Source organism: Balaenoptera borealis (assembly GCF_965194805.1).
Source record: "Balaenoptera borealis genome assembly, chromosome: 10".
NCBI classification, from domain to species: domain Eukaryota; kingdom Metazoa; phylum Chordata; class Mammalia; order Artiodactyla; family Balaenopteridae; genus Balaenoptera; species Balaenoptera borealis.
The window spans coordinates 78,066,104-78,083,831 of NC_138874.1; the positions used below are offsets into that span (position 1 = coordinate 78,066,104).

The window sequence follows — 17,728 nt, forward strand, 5'->3', positions numbered from 1 at the left end:
ATTTAATTTCTATGCATAATCTCCCTCATATAAAGAAATACTACATGAAATAGTTTTAAACTCTTGAATATTTCACATAATTCAACTTATTGTAATACGTAAAAACACACTTATAACTTAAAACTTCACATAGATGGAGTTGAGTATCGTAAGTTGACACTTCAACTTCTTTCATTTATTGACGCAGTGAAGATTTAAAATGAGTTTAAATGATATAGAGAGAATAATATATGGCAAAATTCAACTCTGAGATGTGATCAGATTAATTTATGAGAGGTTTTGCATTCTAATCACACTTTTGAGATGTTAGACATAAATAACTTTATAATTTTTTTAAACTGTTACTGGAAGACTTTTAATCAAATGGCTTATAATCAGATCTTAATGTCCTAATATATGCTATATTCAAACTTCACCCTTTCTGATGTTAAAAAAAGTATAACTTCTCTGCTGTTTTTCTACTTCAAAATTTTCACAAGATTTCGTACTTCACATGTAGTTAAGCCAGTTCAACATGTGTTTACTGGTTTTTTGCTTATGCTAACTTATTTATGAAAAACAGTCGCATTAACCATTGAAACTGCTTTGTTCATGAAACTGGAATCTGAGATTGTAGCCATGACCAGACAGTGGTTCCCATTGGTTTAGCTTGTTACTTTTGGGGTATTGATGATCTCCCCACTCTTACTGTGAATTTGCAAGGCAGTTAACTGAAGCTGGGGCTAAGTACCAAGCCATCTGGCCCACAAAATCTCCTGATTTCTTAGCCCAGTGTTTAGCCTAATATATGGTATATGTCAGCGCAATGGGGGGTGTTAATATGAAGGACAGAATATGAATTAGCAATAAATTAAATGTATACAGCTGATGAGCTACAGTGAAACATTCAGAATCATCTTTTTTATATTTATTTCTAGAAAGCAAGATAAATCATTTCATTTTATTTAAGAGGACATGGCTATTTTCAACATTACTAACATACACAAGGAGACTGTTTTTCTCTTTCAGGGAAGGACCTCTCTTTGAAAGTGTTTACATAAAATTTTCAGGGATGAGGAATACATCTTGGCACAAAGTAAACTACCTTATTCAGAAGAGAAATTATGACATTTATTTTTGGGAGCACTGCCACCTAAAAATAGCCCATCTAGTCACCTTATAGTGTATTCTTTTATTTCATGGGTGGAAGTTGAGAGCTGAGTCTGTGTTTATTTGCGTTCTTCACTTGACCTAATGCCCCCAAATGCCCAATGCCTTAAAGTCTAATCTCCTTTAAGAATATAATACAGGGGCTTCCCTGGTGGCGCAGTGGTTGAGAGTCTGCCTGCCATTGCAGGGGACACGGGTTCGAGCCCTGGTCTGGGAAGATCCCACGTGCCGCGGAGCAGCTGGGCCCGTGAGCCACAACTACTGAGCCTGCGCGTCTGGAGCCTGTGCTCCGCAACAAGAGAGGCCGCGACAGTGAGAGGCCCGCGCACCGCGGTGAAGAGTGGCCCCCGCTTGCCGCAACTGGAGAAAGCCCTCGCACAGAAACGAAGACCCAACACAGCCAAAAGTAAATAAATAAATAAATAAATAAAAATAAAGGAATTCCTTTATTAAAAAAAAGTAAAATAAATATCCTTTAAGAATATAATACAGTTTATACCCTATCAGTTGGTTATCTAGTATTTCTCACTGCTCCCTCACACAACCTCTAGTCAGGCCACTTGCTTTGGTGTCCTGTGAAAACACGTGGCCTTCTGTGTTGTAACCTTTTCCTGGAATGGCCTTTCCCCCAAATGGCCTTTTCACATCTGTTCGTTTAAATCCCAACCTATTCTCTAAGCCCTGGCTCAAGTTCTGTGTCTTCTCAGGGCCTCGCTAGATCATCAGCTCCAAATGCTCTCTTTTTGAAATGCTGAGAACCCTTCTTCATGATTTAGAATTTAATGTAATACTAAAGGATTTCATTTGCTATTTTTCATATGTATTGATCTTATCTTCTTACTTAGGAGAAGGCAAGGTGTTCTTTGAGGGCACGAATCACACATGATATTGCTATATCCCACAAAAAATATTTAGGAATTTTTTTAATAGATGAAATTTTACTGAATGTGACGTGACCATAAATTCACTGGATTAAAAAAAAAATCAAATTTATGTCACAGAAAACAAAAAGGTGAGTGACCAAACTGTTAAGTGGTGATAAAACAGTTCATCCAAAACTTATCTTAAGCCATGGAAAGACATGTCCAGTGCCTTCTAGATTTACAGTTGTCCCTTAGTATCCTTGAGGGATTGACTCTAGTCTTCCCTGTGGATACCAAAATCCTTAGATGCTCAAGTCCCTCATATAAAATGGCATAATATTTGCATATAACCTAAATACACCCTCCTGTATACTTTAAATCATCCTTAGATTGCTTATAATACCTAATACAATGAAAATGCTATGTAAATAGGTATAAATACAGCGTAGGTAATATATAAATAGTTGTAAATACAATGTAAATGCTATGTAAATTGTTTCTGGTGTGTGTCAAATTCAAGTTTTGTTTTTTGAGACCTTATCGAATATTTTCAATCTGAGGTTGGATGAATTCATGGAAGGGGAACCTGTGGATATTGAGGGCCAACTGTGGATTGATCTTTCTAGAAAAACATGAAGGTTTAGAGGAGGAAATGCTAACATTTTACTTTACTATAGAACACTAATTTCAAACACTTTTAAAGAAAAATGTTCATTTCAATAGATGGCTAGTGTATAAAATTCTTATAATTTCAAAAGATGTATAAGAGTGTGACTGTTCTATTTGTTGTCATTCATTTAGTCTAAATTGTATTACAGCTATCAATGTACTAAAGAGAATAAAATTTATAGTAACAAGATGAATTCATGCATATTTTACCTTATTTGTATATGTCAAAGCAGAGATAAATTTTATTACCTGTGATTTCTGCTTAGAAACTATCTTGTGGTTAGATGTTTTAGAAGTTGCAGTATACAGGCATACTTCATTTTATTGCGCTTCATTTTTTTTTATCACACTTTGCAGATACTGCATTTTTAACAAATTGAAGGTTTGTGGCAACCCTGAGTCGAGGAAGTCTGTCGATATCATTTTTCCAACAGCATTTGCTCACGTCGTGTCTCTGTGTCACATTTTAGTAATTCTCACAGTATTTCAAACTTTTTCATTATTATTATATTTGCTATAATAATCTGTGATCAGTGATCTTTGATGTTACTACTCACTGAAGACTCAGATGATAGCATTTTAGAGCAATAAAGTATTTTTTGATTAAGGTATGTACATTGTTTTTTTAGACATAATGCTCTTGCATGCTTTATAGACTATAGTATAGTGTATACATAACTGTCATATGCATTGGGAAACCAAAAAATTGCTGTGACTTGCTTTATTGTGATACTTGCTTTATCGCAGTGGTCTGGAATTGAACCCGCAATCTCTCTGAGGAATGCCTGTATTGTGACTGCACCTATTATGTTCAATTAGCATTTATCAAATTGGATTTTCATTAGCTATCTGAATAACTTATTTTCTCAGAAATCAACACTATCCCAATTACTAATTTGTGTCAGTTTTCATTCTTTTGAAGAATAAATATCAATGAGGATGACATATTTAATAATAATCCAAGTAGGGTATTTCTAGAGAAAAGGCTATGTTAAAATGAGGCAATTTTGAGTTTTCAACCAGCACAGAGTCCTTATTCACCTTGGTTACAGAGGACACAAGGCCTTAGGATGGCAGGGTTTCCCAGGCATCCTCTGCAGCGCAAATCACAGTGGGCACAAATGGCAGTGCTGTCCAGCGATCCCACAGCTATTCTAGTTCACTGTCATGTGGCTTGGCAGTAAGAAGCTCTTGAAGTGTTTTCGTCTCACCTGGGGTTTCCCTTTGGCTTGCCCCTTTCATAATGACGAAACAAAACTCTGTGACTGAGCAATAGGTTTATCAATCACCTACCTAATTTCTTGCTTAATCATCTCTTACTTAGTCCCTTTTTTTTTTTTAGGTGGTTTGCATAGCCTTCCACGTCACTTGCATGTGACACACAGTGACCAAGCAGCTGGCAAAAATGCCATGAGAGTGGTATGGATGCCCATATGTACAGCACACAGACCCTGCTACACAAATGTGATTGTGAGCGTGGCAGAATTCTTACAACTTGCTACCACATTGCCCCCTCCTGGGCAATCCGATCATGGGATTGTGGCACAGGAGAAATGACCTTTGTCCTCCATTTGGCAAGAGCCACACCCTTATTATGCCCAATCAGGGTGCCATGGTGTAAGAAAGAAGATTGTGGAGAAACTGGATATGACTTAGCAGTTTGCACCAAAAACGATTTCCTGTTGAGAGGTAAAGAGGTGGGGCTTTACAATTTAGAAGAGAAATGGATAAATAAGAGCAGACTACTTCAGGTACACAAAGGTTTAGTGTGAGGAAGACTGAAAATTGTTTCCCATCTCTACTCATGACAGATCAGAAAGTAAGGAGCTTTAGTGGTTTGGGGGAATTTAATAGAAGCTATCACTGAAGGTCATTTGAACACCTTAGACTCGCTCATGTATTGGAGAAATGCTTGTATTCTCAGCACTTGGCCTAACAATGGGAGAAAAAATAGTAAAATATTTCATTCCCGTCCTTTTCTATGGGTAGAGCTGAAAATGATTGATAGATAGTTATCATTAGAATATTTTAATAATAATAACAACACTGCAACACTTACTGACCTATGATACGTGAGGCACTATATTGGGACTTTAACTCATTTAATCTTTGCAGTGCGTGAGGCACACAGCCTATTATTATCCTCCTTTTAGAGATGAGGAAACTGAGGCTCAGGACGTTTAAGTAAATGACTAATCACACACAGCTGGTAAGATCTCAATCCAGACAGTCTGATTCCAGAGCTCTCGCTTTTAGCTACCACGTGATACTGTCTGATCTTTATTTTTTCCTCCACAGATATTTTAACACTCAACTAAGAGCCGCAAAAGAGAAAACAGAAATAAGAGTCTCTGAAGGTTCGATAGAAGAAGAGGTGAATAGCAGATAATCATGGCATCTATTCCATATTTATGTCTAAGACAGGTTCTTGAATTCTAGAAGACATTTTTTTAAAAAACAAAGGTGTACCTATGATAATAAAGTGACACTTGTCTGATTTGATAGTGGTGGCTGTTATTGGTGGTGATAAGAATCTCAATATTTTTAGTAGTCAAGAATGATAAAAAAAAGAAAAAGCCTAGTTTAAAAATCAGTAGTTCTGGGCAATAACAACAGCTCTTTCAGTGACCGTGTGATCTTAGGTCACTTATACACATTATTCATGACTTCTTTCCTGTGAAATGTGGCTTATGCCTCCTGCGATAGCTCTAAAGGCAAAATTATACACTGGATATGAGAGCCATTTGAAGATTGTAAAGCTGGGTTCAAATGAAAAGCTCGATTATTTTAGTAAGAAAGTAATACCAGTTTATTAATAAACATTATTAATATCAGTTTATTAACAAACTATCCTGCAGTAGTTTCATTTTACGAGAGCAGACCATAAGGCTTGAGGTTATTTATGGCAACGCCTTAATGTCGATCCCTCTGTCTTAGAAATGCTACCCCCTCCTCTAAGAAGTCTTGCTCCGCCATGCACTGAGCACGTGCTGCTCATACTCTGATTATGGGTTTACTTATTAGTTTGCATGATTGTCCCTCCTAGTAGACTGTGAGTCCCTAGAGGCAGTGGCTATTTTCTGTTAAACTGTGTATATCCCAGCAGAGAGCTCACTACATAAATACATAATAAATTGTGTAGAAAGAATATAATCCAAGAAGACAGAGATTATGTTTTCCATATCATTCTTCCTATATTTTATCCAGGTATGGTGCTCTGGTACATGAGGCATTGAATTGCTGAATAAATAGATTACATATTTATTATTTAAAGCAACCACTCCATAGCATTGCTAGATTTAAAAGTTTGACTTGTACCAATCTACTCTGAAAAGCAAGCACCTCTCTGACAAGAGCAAAGGAGAGTAAATTCAGAATGTGACCATAAAGCAATGGGACTAACTTTCACTTGTGATTTGTAAAATCCATCTCCTTATTTTACAGTCACATCTTGTAAATTAAGAGGATTACCTAGATGTCTTACAGCATTGTTCATAGCTTTAATGAGTAAATCATATATTTAAAAAAAGCTGAGTTCTTTAGCTGAAGGTGCTATTATAAACGGAGTGTGGTCTACTGGAAAATATTCTGTAAACAGGTAGCACTGAATAAGTTAGAAAGCGGTCCTTCAAAATAAAAATACGTGCAGAAAATACAATATATACCAGATCACAGAAAGGAAAGCAGTATAAATGACTTCCCAAAGGTAATGGGTGTGAACAAGACATGTCTGATATTAAACTAGTTGAAATCACTTATGCTAAAAGTATTTATGAAATAATAGACTGAATAACTTAAGAACAGAACTCCCATTCCTATGAGACCTTCACTTCAAGCTTCTGGTCTCATCATTGAACAAATATTTAAGTTTCTATTATGTTCCAAAATTATGTTCTCATCTCTAAAAGTTGGCAATAAATTATTTTAGCAATTCTTCTGCCTGAAAAATACCCCTGCATCTAAATTCATCTAAATTGACATAAATGATAAAAATTAAGAAATGCTAAGAAGTGTTTGAATGGTATTACATTAAGCAAATAACATGAACATGATCTGTATATCAAATGATAATAAAACTACACTCCTAACTTAGTTCTAACAGGAAATGGGGTTCACAAATTCAAATTTCTTAATTCTTCATACCCAATTCGGTAGTTTATCATCTTATAATCAACACCTGGGAAAATTTTTAAAAATAGAATTATAAAATTAAAGTGTAACTGTGGTAATTTTTATAATGTCATTTACCTGATCAACATTACTACTGAACAAAGAATTGGTAGGTTCAACGTATAAGTATTATATACTTGGTATTCACATGTTCAGTACCGTGTATATGTAAAACATACATAAATGAGTTCATGTGAAGGTTATATTGCGTAAAGATAGCACTCTATAGTACTGATAAAATTATCTCGCATGCACCATTTGTAGAGGGGAGTGAAAGGAAAACTTTCATAATCACAACAGAACTGGGCTCTGCCTAGACCCTCCTCCTACCTCTGAAGGGCGTGAGTCCTGCTCTAACAGGACACTGCTACCTCCTGGGCAGTCACCACTGTCCTCACGGAGATTCGCTGTCTGCTATGACAACAGTATGTGTAATTACAGTCAAAGTGTTGAAGCCAAACTCCCAATTCTGGCATCACTGAATACATGTAGAAATGAACCATCACAGAAAAGAATATTTTTCATACCCAGTAATTAATCTTATTGGGCAGTTAGTAAGTGGCAAAAACTGGGGGCAATGGATTCTAGGGTAATAATAGTGATCACTTAAATGGGTAGTCCACATCGAACAGTGAAGACAATTTGGGTATTAGGATAATCCCCTAGTGTGTTTGGGAAGTGCAAGATCACGCAAGATGATGTCACTTCAGAGGTTAAAGACATGCACCTCTACCCATGATGTACTAGTTACACTTTATAACCCATTATGGGTTTATCATTCAGGAATACATCTAAAGTTTTTCAAACCAGGCTACAGCTCCAACCTAAGTTAATCCTTGAGGCTATGATTTCCATTAGTCTAAAAACATTTGTGTAGACGTGTAAAATATCACGTCCATGAGAAGAAAATTGCTGAACTGCCTTTGATTATCACTCCTGGGATGAAGATTATATATAAACATGTATGTACTCAAACACACACATGCCTACAAACACATACATATTTTGTCTTTTTAAACTGCATTACCTTTAATATGCCCACTTTGAACCTTCCTTAATTTTGTGGTTGTTTGTGCCTCCTCACATTTCTGAGGGAATTTTCTAGAAGTTTTCCACTATCAGCTTGGCATTTGATTATGCATCTTGAAGTGGTTTCAGTGCCTTTAAGTGATTTCCAGTATTTCAAAAATCCTAAGTAAATTCCTATATTTCATAAAATATCTCACTGGTAACTTAAAGGTTCCCAATTTGAAGTTATCAGACCTCTTTAGGAGACCACAAAGTTATAATGTTGATTTTTTTGGTCAACTAAAACAGCAATTTTATTGTCCACAGTCCTTAAAAAAATAATTTTAAGAAACTGTAACAGCCATAAAATTAATCTCTAGGGAATTCTGTCCTTTATACTGCTTCATAGAGAGAGGGGTTTAGACACATACAACTATGTAAATAAACATAGCAGACAATAAATCCTTCATGGCTAGGAGCTCTACACTCTGTGCTGTTTCTGTGTCCCAACACTCCCAGTGCAAAGCTGTTCATGTATAACACTGTCATTAAATCTTCATTAACTATGTGAAGTTATATTTCATCACAAAATCAATGTTCTTGAAAAATAAATCTAAGACTGCATTAATTTGCAGGATTCAGAAAAGCAAGAGGTTTTTCTAAGCCCTTACTTGATTCTTACTCCTGTAATTGAAAACATTCAATACTTAGATCCCCAGAGGCACACTATGAAGTCAGGAATCAAGTCAACAGTAGTACTACTATAGTATCTCCAGCCAGTGTTACGGGAAGCATAACACAAATTCAGTGAAACACTTTACGGCTCTAAACCCTTCTTGTCTAATATTTAAGTAAATAACATCATTCTGCCCATCAAAGTCAAAAATCCCAACTACAGCACAAATGGACAAATACAAAAATTGTGCTAGGTCAATCTACTTTTATGGAAGGGGATTTCTCCTACTGCCTGATGGCAACAGTAACTATTTACTGAACTGTACACAGTCTCAGGGAGTTCCTAACGTACTGTACTGGTGTCTGATATCAGGGACTCCTCCATATTCAGGAGAGGTGGACATTAATCTACATTCTCAAATACGGTTTTTATCCACACAGTCTGGAATGCAGCAACTCAGTCACAAGAATACACTTTTTTTCTAATTTTTGTTGCAATATGTCAGTTTTTAAATTTATATTTTAAACAAAGGCACAATAGAACATGCTTTCATTTGGTTTACACCATATTGATGCCATGTGTTTAATGTATGAACTTGTGCCAAAATGTCTTCTTCATCTTCACTTAGCTGTGTGTGTATACACACAAATAAACATGTGTGTGAAATAAATTATATAAAATACTCATACCATATTATCTAATACAGTTATATATATGTGTGTATATATATGTACTATAATCTAAATAGGTGCTTGTAACTGCAGAATCACAGAATATCTACAACACCATTCACTTAATTTTTAAAGCAGTGGTGAGAATTATATGTTATATACATAGATATAGAATACATGTAAATATACCTCATCTCCCTTTATATATATTTAAATTTACATTTTAGTTATTGTGATTATAGATAGAGTGCATAATTAAGTTAGTGAGCACTGCTCAGACCTAAGGAAGTAAATAAAGATCACAGAAAATCAGCAGGTAATAAGTGCTTTATGACTCCTCATTAAGTAAATGTGTTTACCTTTCATTTAATATGCAGAGGTTTTCTAAAAAGTAAGTTGGTGTTTATTTTATTTTTCATTTACTGATTACATAACATAGTTCACTTTGTTGCAAACTCGGTTGTGCTGAAATGAGAGTATTTGGTACCAATTTAGGAACAATAGTAATTAATGATTAGAGAGAGAAGAAAAGAGAAATCTTAATCTAGGAGAAAAAATTAAAAAGGAAGACAGGACTCTCAAAAGCATTTAAAGAGCAATCACCTACCAGCTCTACTCGTCCGAAACCTCCAACTCCAAGGGTGTCAATGATGTTGAAATCAGACAGCTTCAGGTTGGCGAAGAAAGCAGCTTCAGCTTCATATCTGGAGTTTTTGATGCGAAAAAATGGAAATTTCTTAGAGGTGGAAACACGAGTACCACGTACAACTGTACCGGAATGACATGACTGTGAAACAGGGTTTACCTGCTTAAATTCCATCTTGCTTTTAGAGTCTGCGTTTTCTCACACTCATAATTTTTTGGTCCCAGTTGTGCAGAATAACATAGATTTGCACTTGTATTTCAGAGTAGAAAAATACAAAGTACCCACTGCATGTCAGTCATGTGACTGATAAATCCAGTCATCAAATCAAAGTTACATCTCGGTGTTTTTCTATGCGTCTTCTTGTGAGCACAGATTGTTTGAGTTGTTCTTTTTTGGTTTTGTTTTGGATTTCTTGGTTTTGCTTGGTTTTGTTTTTGCTGTTCAGATTTTGGATGGCAGTTTCTCATTAGTTTCCCTTATCCACAGGCTGGCAGTGGCTCCTAGTAATGTTTATTAAAAGCGGCAAGATCATTGAGGTCTCTGGAGTGAAATCACGGCCAGGTTTTATGAAAACAGATCCGCAAAGCTGAGGACTGATGTGAAAATGTCTGAAATGGATGATTTCGGAAGCATATTCACATTCCTAAAAAGTGTCTTCCCTTCATTTGTGTTTACCCACTGACTCTCGGCTAGTAATTCCAGTGTCTTTATGCTTGCCAGTTTCTTAGATGAGTGGTGTGGAGGAGCACAGACTAGCCTCCAAAAGTTTAACTCTACGCACATGCAAACTGGACACATGCAAGTGGCCAAAATAAGCTTCCCCTGATGAGACAAGTGAATATGAGCTGCTTAAAATATCTCCTTGTTAAAGCCCCTACTATTTTTAGAAAGGGCAGTAAGGCATAAAGATGACGATCCTCCCACTCACTAAAGTCAGGTCAGGGAGTAATTCAGCTGTCTCAGAAATAAAGTATTTGAAGAGCTATGTGGAACCCATGACCTTCAGCCAGGCGGTACCTGATTCAGTAGTATGCTATAGATAGACATGATGAACATGCTTGAAATAGTGATACTAACACAGTTTGTTTATGTCAGCTTTTGGATAGAATCATTCACAGGCATGTTGGGCCTTAAGCTGTGTAACATTTTAGCTATTTCATTATAATCAAACACAAATTCAGACTCTCCACTTGGGAAAAATGTAAAACAGTTTTCTAGGTGAGCTTTCAACACTCTCCAATTTACAGTGACAATTCTGGTTTTTAACACATCAATTCTTGAAAGACTCACAAGATGGTAAACAGTGTGTCTCGTTATTAGCTGATTATGGGAAATCAACTCCCTCGAGTTAATCGCTATAAACAAGACTGCTAGTCATTCTGAATGGTATCTATAGATTTCTCTCATTAACTACACAATCAAGAGATCAACATAGCACTTCAGGAGATGGTTTACTACAATGCAACATAAGCAACAAATGTGCATTTCTAGCATTCCAACTGGCTCCCAGCTTTTGGAAAATCAAAACTCCATCCCATTTAAAGGGACAGTGGCAGAGTTCACTCCAACAGGTGTTTAAAAAGGACACCTGCTGGGATCAGACCCCCCCCCCATGATAGTATGTAGGTGTTCAAGAATTTCCGGCAGTCAAATTCTTAATGAGATTGTTTTTGAATAATATCTTATGTGCTTGCTGGATTTAGAAATCTCAGATTGAAGAGGGTAAACTCTTTGAGACTACTCTGACACCATTTTATATATTTAAAATATGGTGTTATTACTTACAGCTCTTGAAGATGCACCTCCCCCCCAAATCCTTATATTTGGGTTCTGTAAAATTAGTCTGGAAATGTCTAAACAAGTCATCTTCAGCTATTTGTTGCACATCAGAACTTCCTGAGCATCTTTTAGAAACCACTTAATCTGTGTCCCACCACAGATCAAGTCGATCAGCAATCTCTGGAAGCAGTATCACATATCTATACACTTTTACAGCTCCTTGGGTGATTCTGATGCACAGTTAAGGGTTGAGAACCATAGTTCTAACCCCTCTGAAAGCCTCAGGAGGTTCCAGAGCCATAGAAGAATTTTGGGTGGGATTAAAATGATCCAAGGAAATCAGTAGCTGTCCAATGAGTCTGGAGTGTGATGCGTTCATGGCAAAAGTATTGGGGACTCATAACTTGGCCTTGACTCCTGCCCCTGTTGTCCTGGACCCATAGGAATGAACGATAGCTCTGTAATGGCTAACACAGCTTTAAAAAAAAAAAAAAGCAACATTGATAAAAAAAAGACAGATGCAGAACGCAAAACTTTACTAATTACTTTGCTATTATTTCTAGGTGAATTTTAAAAATACTTCCTAGTTGGGTGATTTTTATGGAGTGGTTGGTGAGATACCTTTTAAAGAGACCTTTGGGTAATTGTGCTCTTGATCGTCCATTTTGTTCTCATTTGCCTCAGGTTGTGATTCTTGGGGAAGCCAAAGAATGTAAGAACGCTACCAGAGCAGTTTCTCTTTTCCAACCAAGGAAATGTTGTTGCTTAGAACTTCATGTCTGTTTTTTTCCTCATTGAGATTACTCTTTAGGGAGTCGCTTCATCACAGAGACTCTGTGCACTTTTCATTTTTGAATAAATAGCTTTGTTTTTTAACATGGAAATCACCACCCGAAGAGACCTTTGTAAAAAAAGCCAAACTATAGATGATTTAGCTTCTGGAGGTATCTCACCCCTCTAGCTCGTAACTTGGAGGGACGTTTTCATTCTTTCTTTTTACTCAGGAATTATTTGAAAATAATTTGAGTCTATCCGTTATGTTCTACATTCTTTAGAGCTGATAATTTTGAGTGGGGAAGGAGACAAAATAAATTGGTTAAGTAAATGGCTCTTGTTCTATAAAACTTCTCTTGCTGGAGGAGGTAACCATGGAATACAAGTTCCTAGCTTACTTACTACTGTGGGGTACCAGGTCCAAGGAATTAGGCCCAGATTTATGCAACTCTAAAATCCATCTGTGCAAAAGTGTTTATGAGAGGGACAGTTCCCAAGTGCTAAGGGAAATATATATCAGTAAGGCATTCAATTCCTGATGTTTGGTTCCTTAAAATCTAGCAAGGAGTATGAAGTGTATTTTCTAATGTTCCTAACTTAGTTTGAGATACAGATTTTTTAAGAGAATACTATTATTTACAGATGACCCTTGAACAATGCAAGGGTTGGGGCGCCGACCCTCCTACAGTCAAAAATTCATGTATAATTTATAGTGGGTCCTCCATATCCACAATTTTTCTGTATCCATAGTTCCATATCTGCCCATTTAACCAACTGGATCATGTAGTATTTACTACTGAAAAAAAATCTGCAGATGAGTGGATCTGCACAGTTCAAACCCATGTTGTTCAAGGGTCAACTGTATTCTTTTTTTTTTTTTTTAGTATAGGGTGAAAGCTATGGATTCTCTTTCCAGAAAAGTGCAGATACTGATATACTCTGTCTGTATAACTTCAAGGAGCTTATAAACCCTCAAAATAGGTTAACAACATGCAAATAACTATATAACAAGAGAATAAGTGTGTTGGGTGAAGTAGAGAGAGAATATATCATTTCTCAAACATACCTGACCATAAGATTCACCTGGGGCTTTGGTGATTAGAATCCACAGTCACTAATTTGTACAGGGTACTCTTTAAATAGTGAAATATGGAACTTTCAAGAGCTGCTAGAAAGAAACAAAGTTGCCTACATTTTCACCTCCTCTTTTCATTTCTGCTTATACACCAAAGGAGGCTCTAAAAGCAATGAAAATGTAAAGCTGCAGGTGTAATGATGATGAGATCAAGACATACATGCAAAGTCTAGAAACAGAAAAATAATACTGGAATAATCTTAACCTCTCTTTATCTAAAACTACATATCTATCCAGTATTATATTCACTTCCTTTCAGAAATAGATAATAACCATCAGTTTTCATTTTTCCATCTCTTCCAATATCACCAGCTTCCACAAAACCAAAGAGTAAGACTCAGATGTCCTTTATTATTCACCATAATTGTTTCTTTTTTGTTGTTGCCAGATATCCATGAATCAATTCTGTCATCATTTCAAAATAACACAATTGGGTTCTATTCCTTATGACTGATCACAATTATTAAGAAGCAAACGTCTCTCCTTAATACTGAAAACCAAATATGACCCAGTACAAAAATGTCTGAAACTTAAAATTTTATCTTCACCTTGATATTACAATAGCAGAAATGGCTTAGTGTTATTTTACAAAGCAAACAATAGTATGTGCAGTTTTAAAGTAAGGTCCAAGAATCCGAAGGGACATTCCAGATGGGATACAAAAGCCAGTAATTAAAAGCCAATGAAACAAAAGGCTAATGTGCCCTATTTACTTTAGCAAAATCTATAATCCAAATCAGTTTCAGAAGTCTACTCTAAGGATCTCCAAGGAAAATCAAAGTCTTAGCATCTTTTAACCCATGTGCAGATCAGTCACCACTGCTTTGCCTGTGCTCATCTGCTCTTGGGTATATTTTTATTTCCTGGAATTTAGTTGAATTTAGTTTTATCAATTCTTGGGGAAATCTATAAAATGTTTCAGTAAACACACATGAACTCTCATCTATGACTAAGTTTTTTATTCTGTAAGATGAGATTCAATCAGACAATCAATGTCTACTCTGGACTTAAAAATAATGCGAGAGCGTATCCTAGCATACAAACAAAAGCTCATGACTCGTGGTCCTGGCTCTGTCAGTGACTTTGTATTTCCAAGTCCTGAATTCAATATGTAGGCCTTTGTAAAAGTATCAACATACATTTAAGTAAATAAGTATGAGTTGTATAGATAAAGTCAGAGTCCAAGCTTACTTAAATGTTCATATAAAGTCCTAGAAATCCTTCCACTTTTTATGTGATCAAAGAACATTGATATCTATAAATAAATATTTACAGAAATAGTTAAAGGAGGTAAGAACTTTTCGACAGTCGGCCTTAAGCACAAAATATGTATACCTGGTCTGTGATGCATGCAAGCTCTAATGCTGGCCATCTACTGAATAAACACTTAACTTGGTACACAGGATTTTATGTAATAACAGTTCTTGATTTAATAAAACTTGGTGCATTAAGTAATTTGTAGGTCTTGAAGAGTAAATACAAATTCAGCCAGACAAGTAACTATATATAGAGAAAGCAGAATTGAAAACTGGACCAATAATACTTATTTGTATATTTAACACAGATGTGATTTGGGCTTAAACTACTGGGACTATCACCTCATTGTGCTACAGTAACTTTGTGTATGTGAAAATAGTTACTACATGTCCTAGTCCCCTGATTCTAAAATGTTTGGAATTAAATAAGCTTAGTCACTAAAATAAAAATGGATAGTCTTTATTAAATCTATAATCAAGTCACCAGTCATCTCTTATTGACTTAATTGCTTTATTAAAAAGTCTCACTGTTAAACTAAACTTTAAAAGCAGAATCTTCTGACTTCATTGGAAAACTGTGAACCATTTTATTGTTCAAGGTTTGTATAGGGAGTTATTTCCTATTGAAATAATGTTTTTCAAATAACACTTTACAAAAGTCTCTATTACTATAAGCGTTTTTAAAAACAAAACAAAACAAACAAACAAAACCTTTAAACATAAGAAACCCTATTCCTAAAATTCTAAACAAAAAGGGACAATTTCTAATTTATTTGGCCATAAAGCATACAGGTATAGTCACTGGTCTTTTGACAGCAGTGGTAAAAACTTGAAGAAATAAAAAGCTTGAAAGTAACTTAATGAATATAAAGTATTTCATTATGTCAGTTTTCTCCAGAAAGTGTAATCTCTTCTTCAGGGAATTTGAGATAGCATTAGTTTGCTTTCTGTATTTCCAAAATTGTGGTTTTCAGAAACACAGTCTTTTTTTTTTAAGTACTGTAACCATGAAATAGTTCTACTTATTTTTCAAATACATTCCCTTGAGAAGATAAAGCCAACAGGAATACACAGGAAAATTGCATTGCTCATATCTGATGAATAATAAGAATGATAGTAATGCAAATACTTTGCATTTAGGAAGTACCTTTCTTTTCTTCCAAGGACTCTAAAATTTATTTCATTTAACTGATCCTCCCCAATTCTCTGTGAAGATGGGATAACAAATATTTTTACTTCTGTTTTGCAACTGGGTAGACCAGTTGCTGATAAGTGATTGATTTCAGTAATTAAACACTAGAATTAGAACTAGAAACGTTGGGCATGTTTCACATTGTAGCATATTTACACTTATTCCCAGAAATTCAATTTCCTTTAAACAAGATAGTAGAGAATCAGACAACTTTAAAGATGCTTTATCTCAGAGTATTAAGATACTAACATGGTTCAAAATCTGGATCAACACCCTTGGAAGCTCATCTAATCCAACCTTCACATTTTTAAAAATGAACAAACTAAGTCCAGAGATGGTAAGTGACTTAGCCAAAATCACAAACACTAAGGCATGAGCGACTGGCATTTTGACTTGTGGTCTGTAATATTTTTTACTATCTGATTCTATCTTCACAGTTTTTACAATATTCTGATATTTGAAAAACAAAGGCAAACATTCAAGTTATAAAATGTTTGAATAATATGTTATTTTATTACACATTTATGTCAAGAATGTGACTCCTGTAGCTAAGCACTGATGCCTTCTTGTCTATGATGTGGCCTGTGGGTGTGTGTGCTCCAGTTAATTAAAAGGACTCAAAATTAAAATACACTGATGCTCAAAAGATAATTTTTTAAAAATCTGAACATCAGAGCAGCATTTGTAAAAGATGAGTGAGGATAAGCTCCCAATGTTAGCTTGAAATGTATTGACCAACATGCATTTTTTATTTATTCAGTTTTTAAATAGATTCCATATAGTAGTTTGAAATGAACTTTTCTTTTTCTGAAATAATGGCCTAAGTAAATATATATTGCCATGAAAAAAACTGGCAAAAAGGAATGAAAGATTTTTTCCCTTTTGTTGTTTGTTACTTAACAGAGTCACTGGCCCAAAATAGAAAGTTATTAAGTTATTCAGTGATTATTATTTTTGCTTCAGAGAATACAGATACTTGCACGTATGTATTCAACCAAAAAACACATGCAGTCCCCAACTTTATTTATGCCAGAATAGATATTTCCTTCATATAAATGGATAGCCATCAGGGCCTAGTGGTCTGAGAAAGTTTTCTCTCATCTCAGCGCAATTTAATTTCCTCCTTCTCCCTTTCCCATACCTCAGAATCTCATCCTGAGTCTCTTTGTTTGTACAATTAATTTTTAATATTATAAATGAAAGACAAATCCTACATTTCATTTCAATTATTTTTATATAGAAAATATTCCAAGAATATTGTAAATATATTACAAGAATATGCTGTAAATGTATCAGCATATATTGCTAAAAGGTAAGGATTCCCTTTTAAACATAGCCACAATATTATCACATCTAAGAAAACATTAGAAATAACCCATTAATATTATCAGATATCAAGTCCATGTTCAAATTTTTCATGCTGAGCCTTTTGCTTATGATTGTGGACAAGGGTGATCCAGACTGGCACGGCATAACTTCCAAAGGCCAGGAAGTTGAAGTTTAAGGGGAAAGAAGGTAGGTAAAAATAACTCTACCTTCCCTGTTCCAACAACTCTGCCTGTGGGAAGAATCCCTCATCCTCATTTTGTTGCCTCATGCCACTCCATGGTAAATAGCCATTACAGCAGAACTCTCATTCAATTTCCATGAGGACAATGTTTGCCATAGACTACATTTCTAAAGAATGGATGGGTAAAGACAGCCCAAGTTTTCTCCTCAAATATAAAAATCTCTTTTCTA

The 17,728-nt window shown here is 35.4% G+C and overlaps 1 protein-coding gene across 4 annotated transcripts in view; it reads right to left on the reverse strand.

Annotated features, from left to right (window-relative positions):
• Positions 1-17,728, reverse strand: part of PRKG1 (protein kinase cGMP-dependent 1) — a 1,237,939-nt gene that overhangs the window by 37,897 nt on the left and 1,182,314 nt on the right. For 3 of the 4 annotated variants that reach the window (XM_082339465.1, XM_082339464.1, XM_082339466.1), the window contains one exon: positions 9,814-9,910. In XM_082339465.1, coding sequence (XP_082195591.1) covers positions 9,814-9,910 — 97 coding nt within the window. Of the gene's footprint in view, positions 1-9,813; positions 9,911-10,011; positions 10,110-17,728 lie in introns of those variants that run through there. The other variant, XM_082339467.1, reaches the window with a different exon arrangement.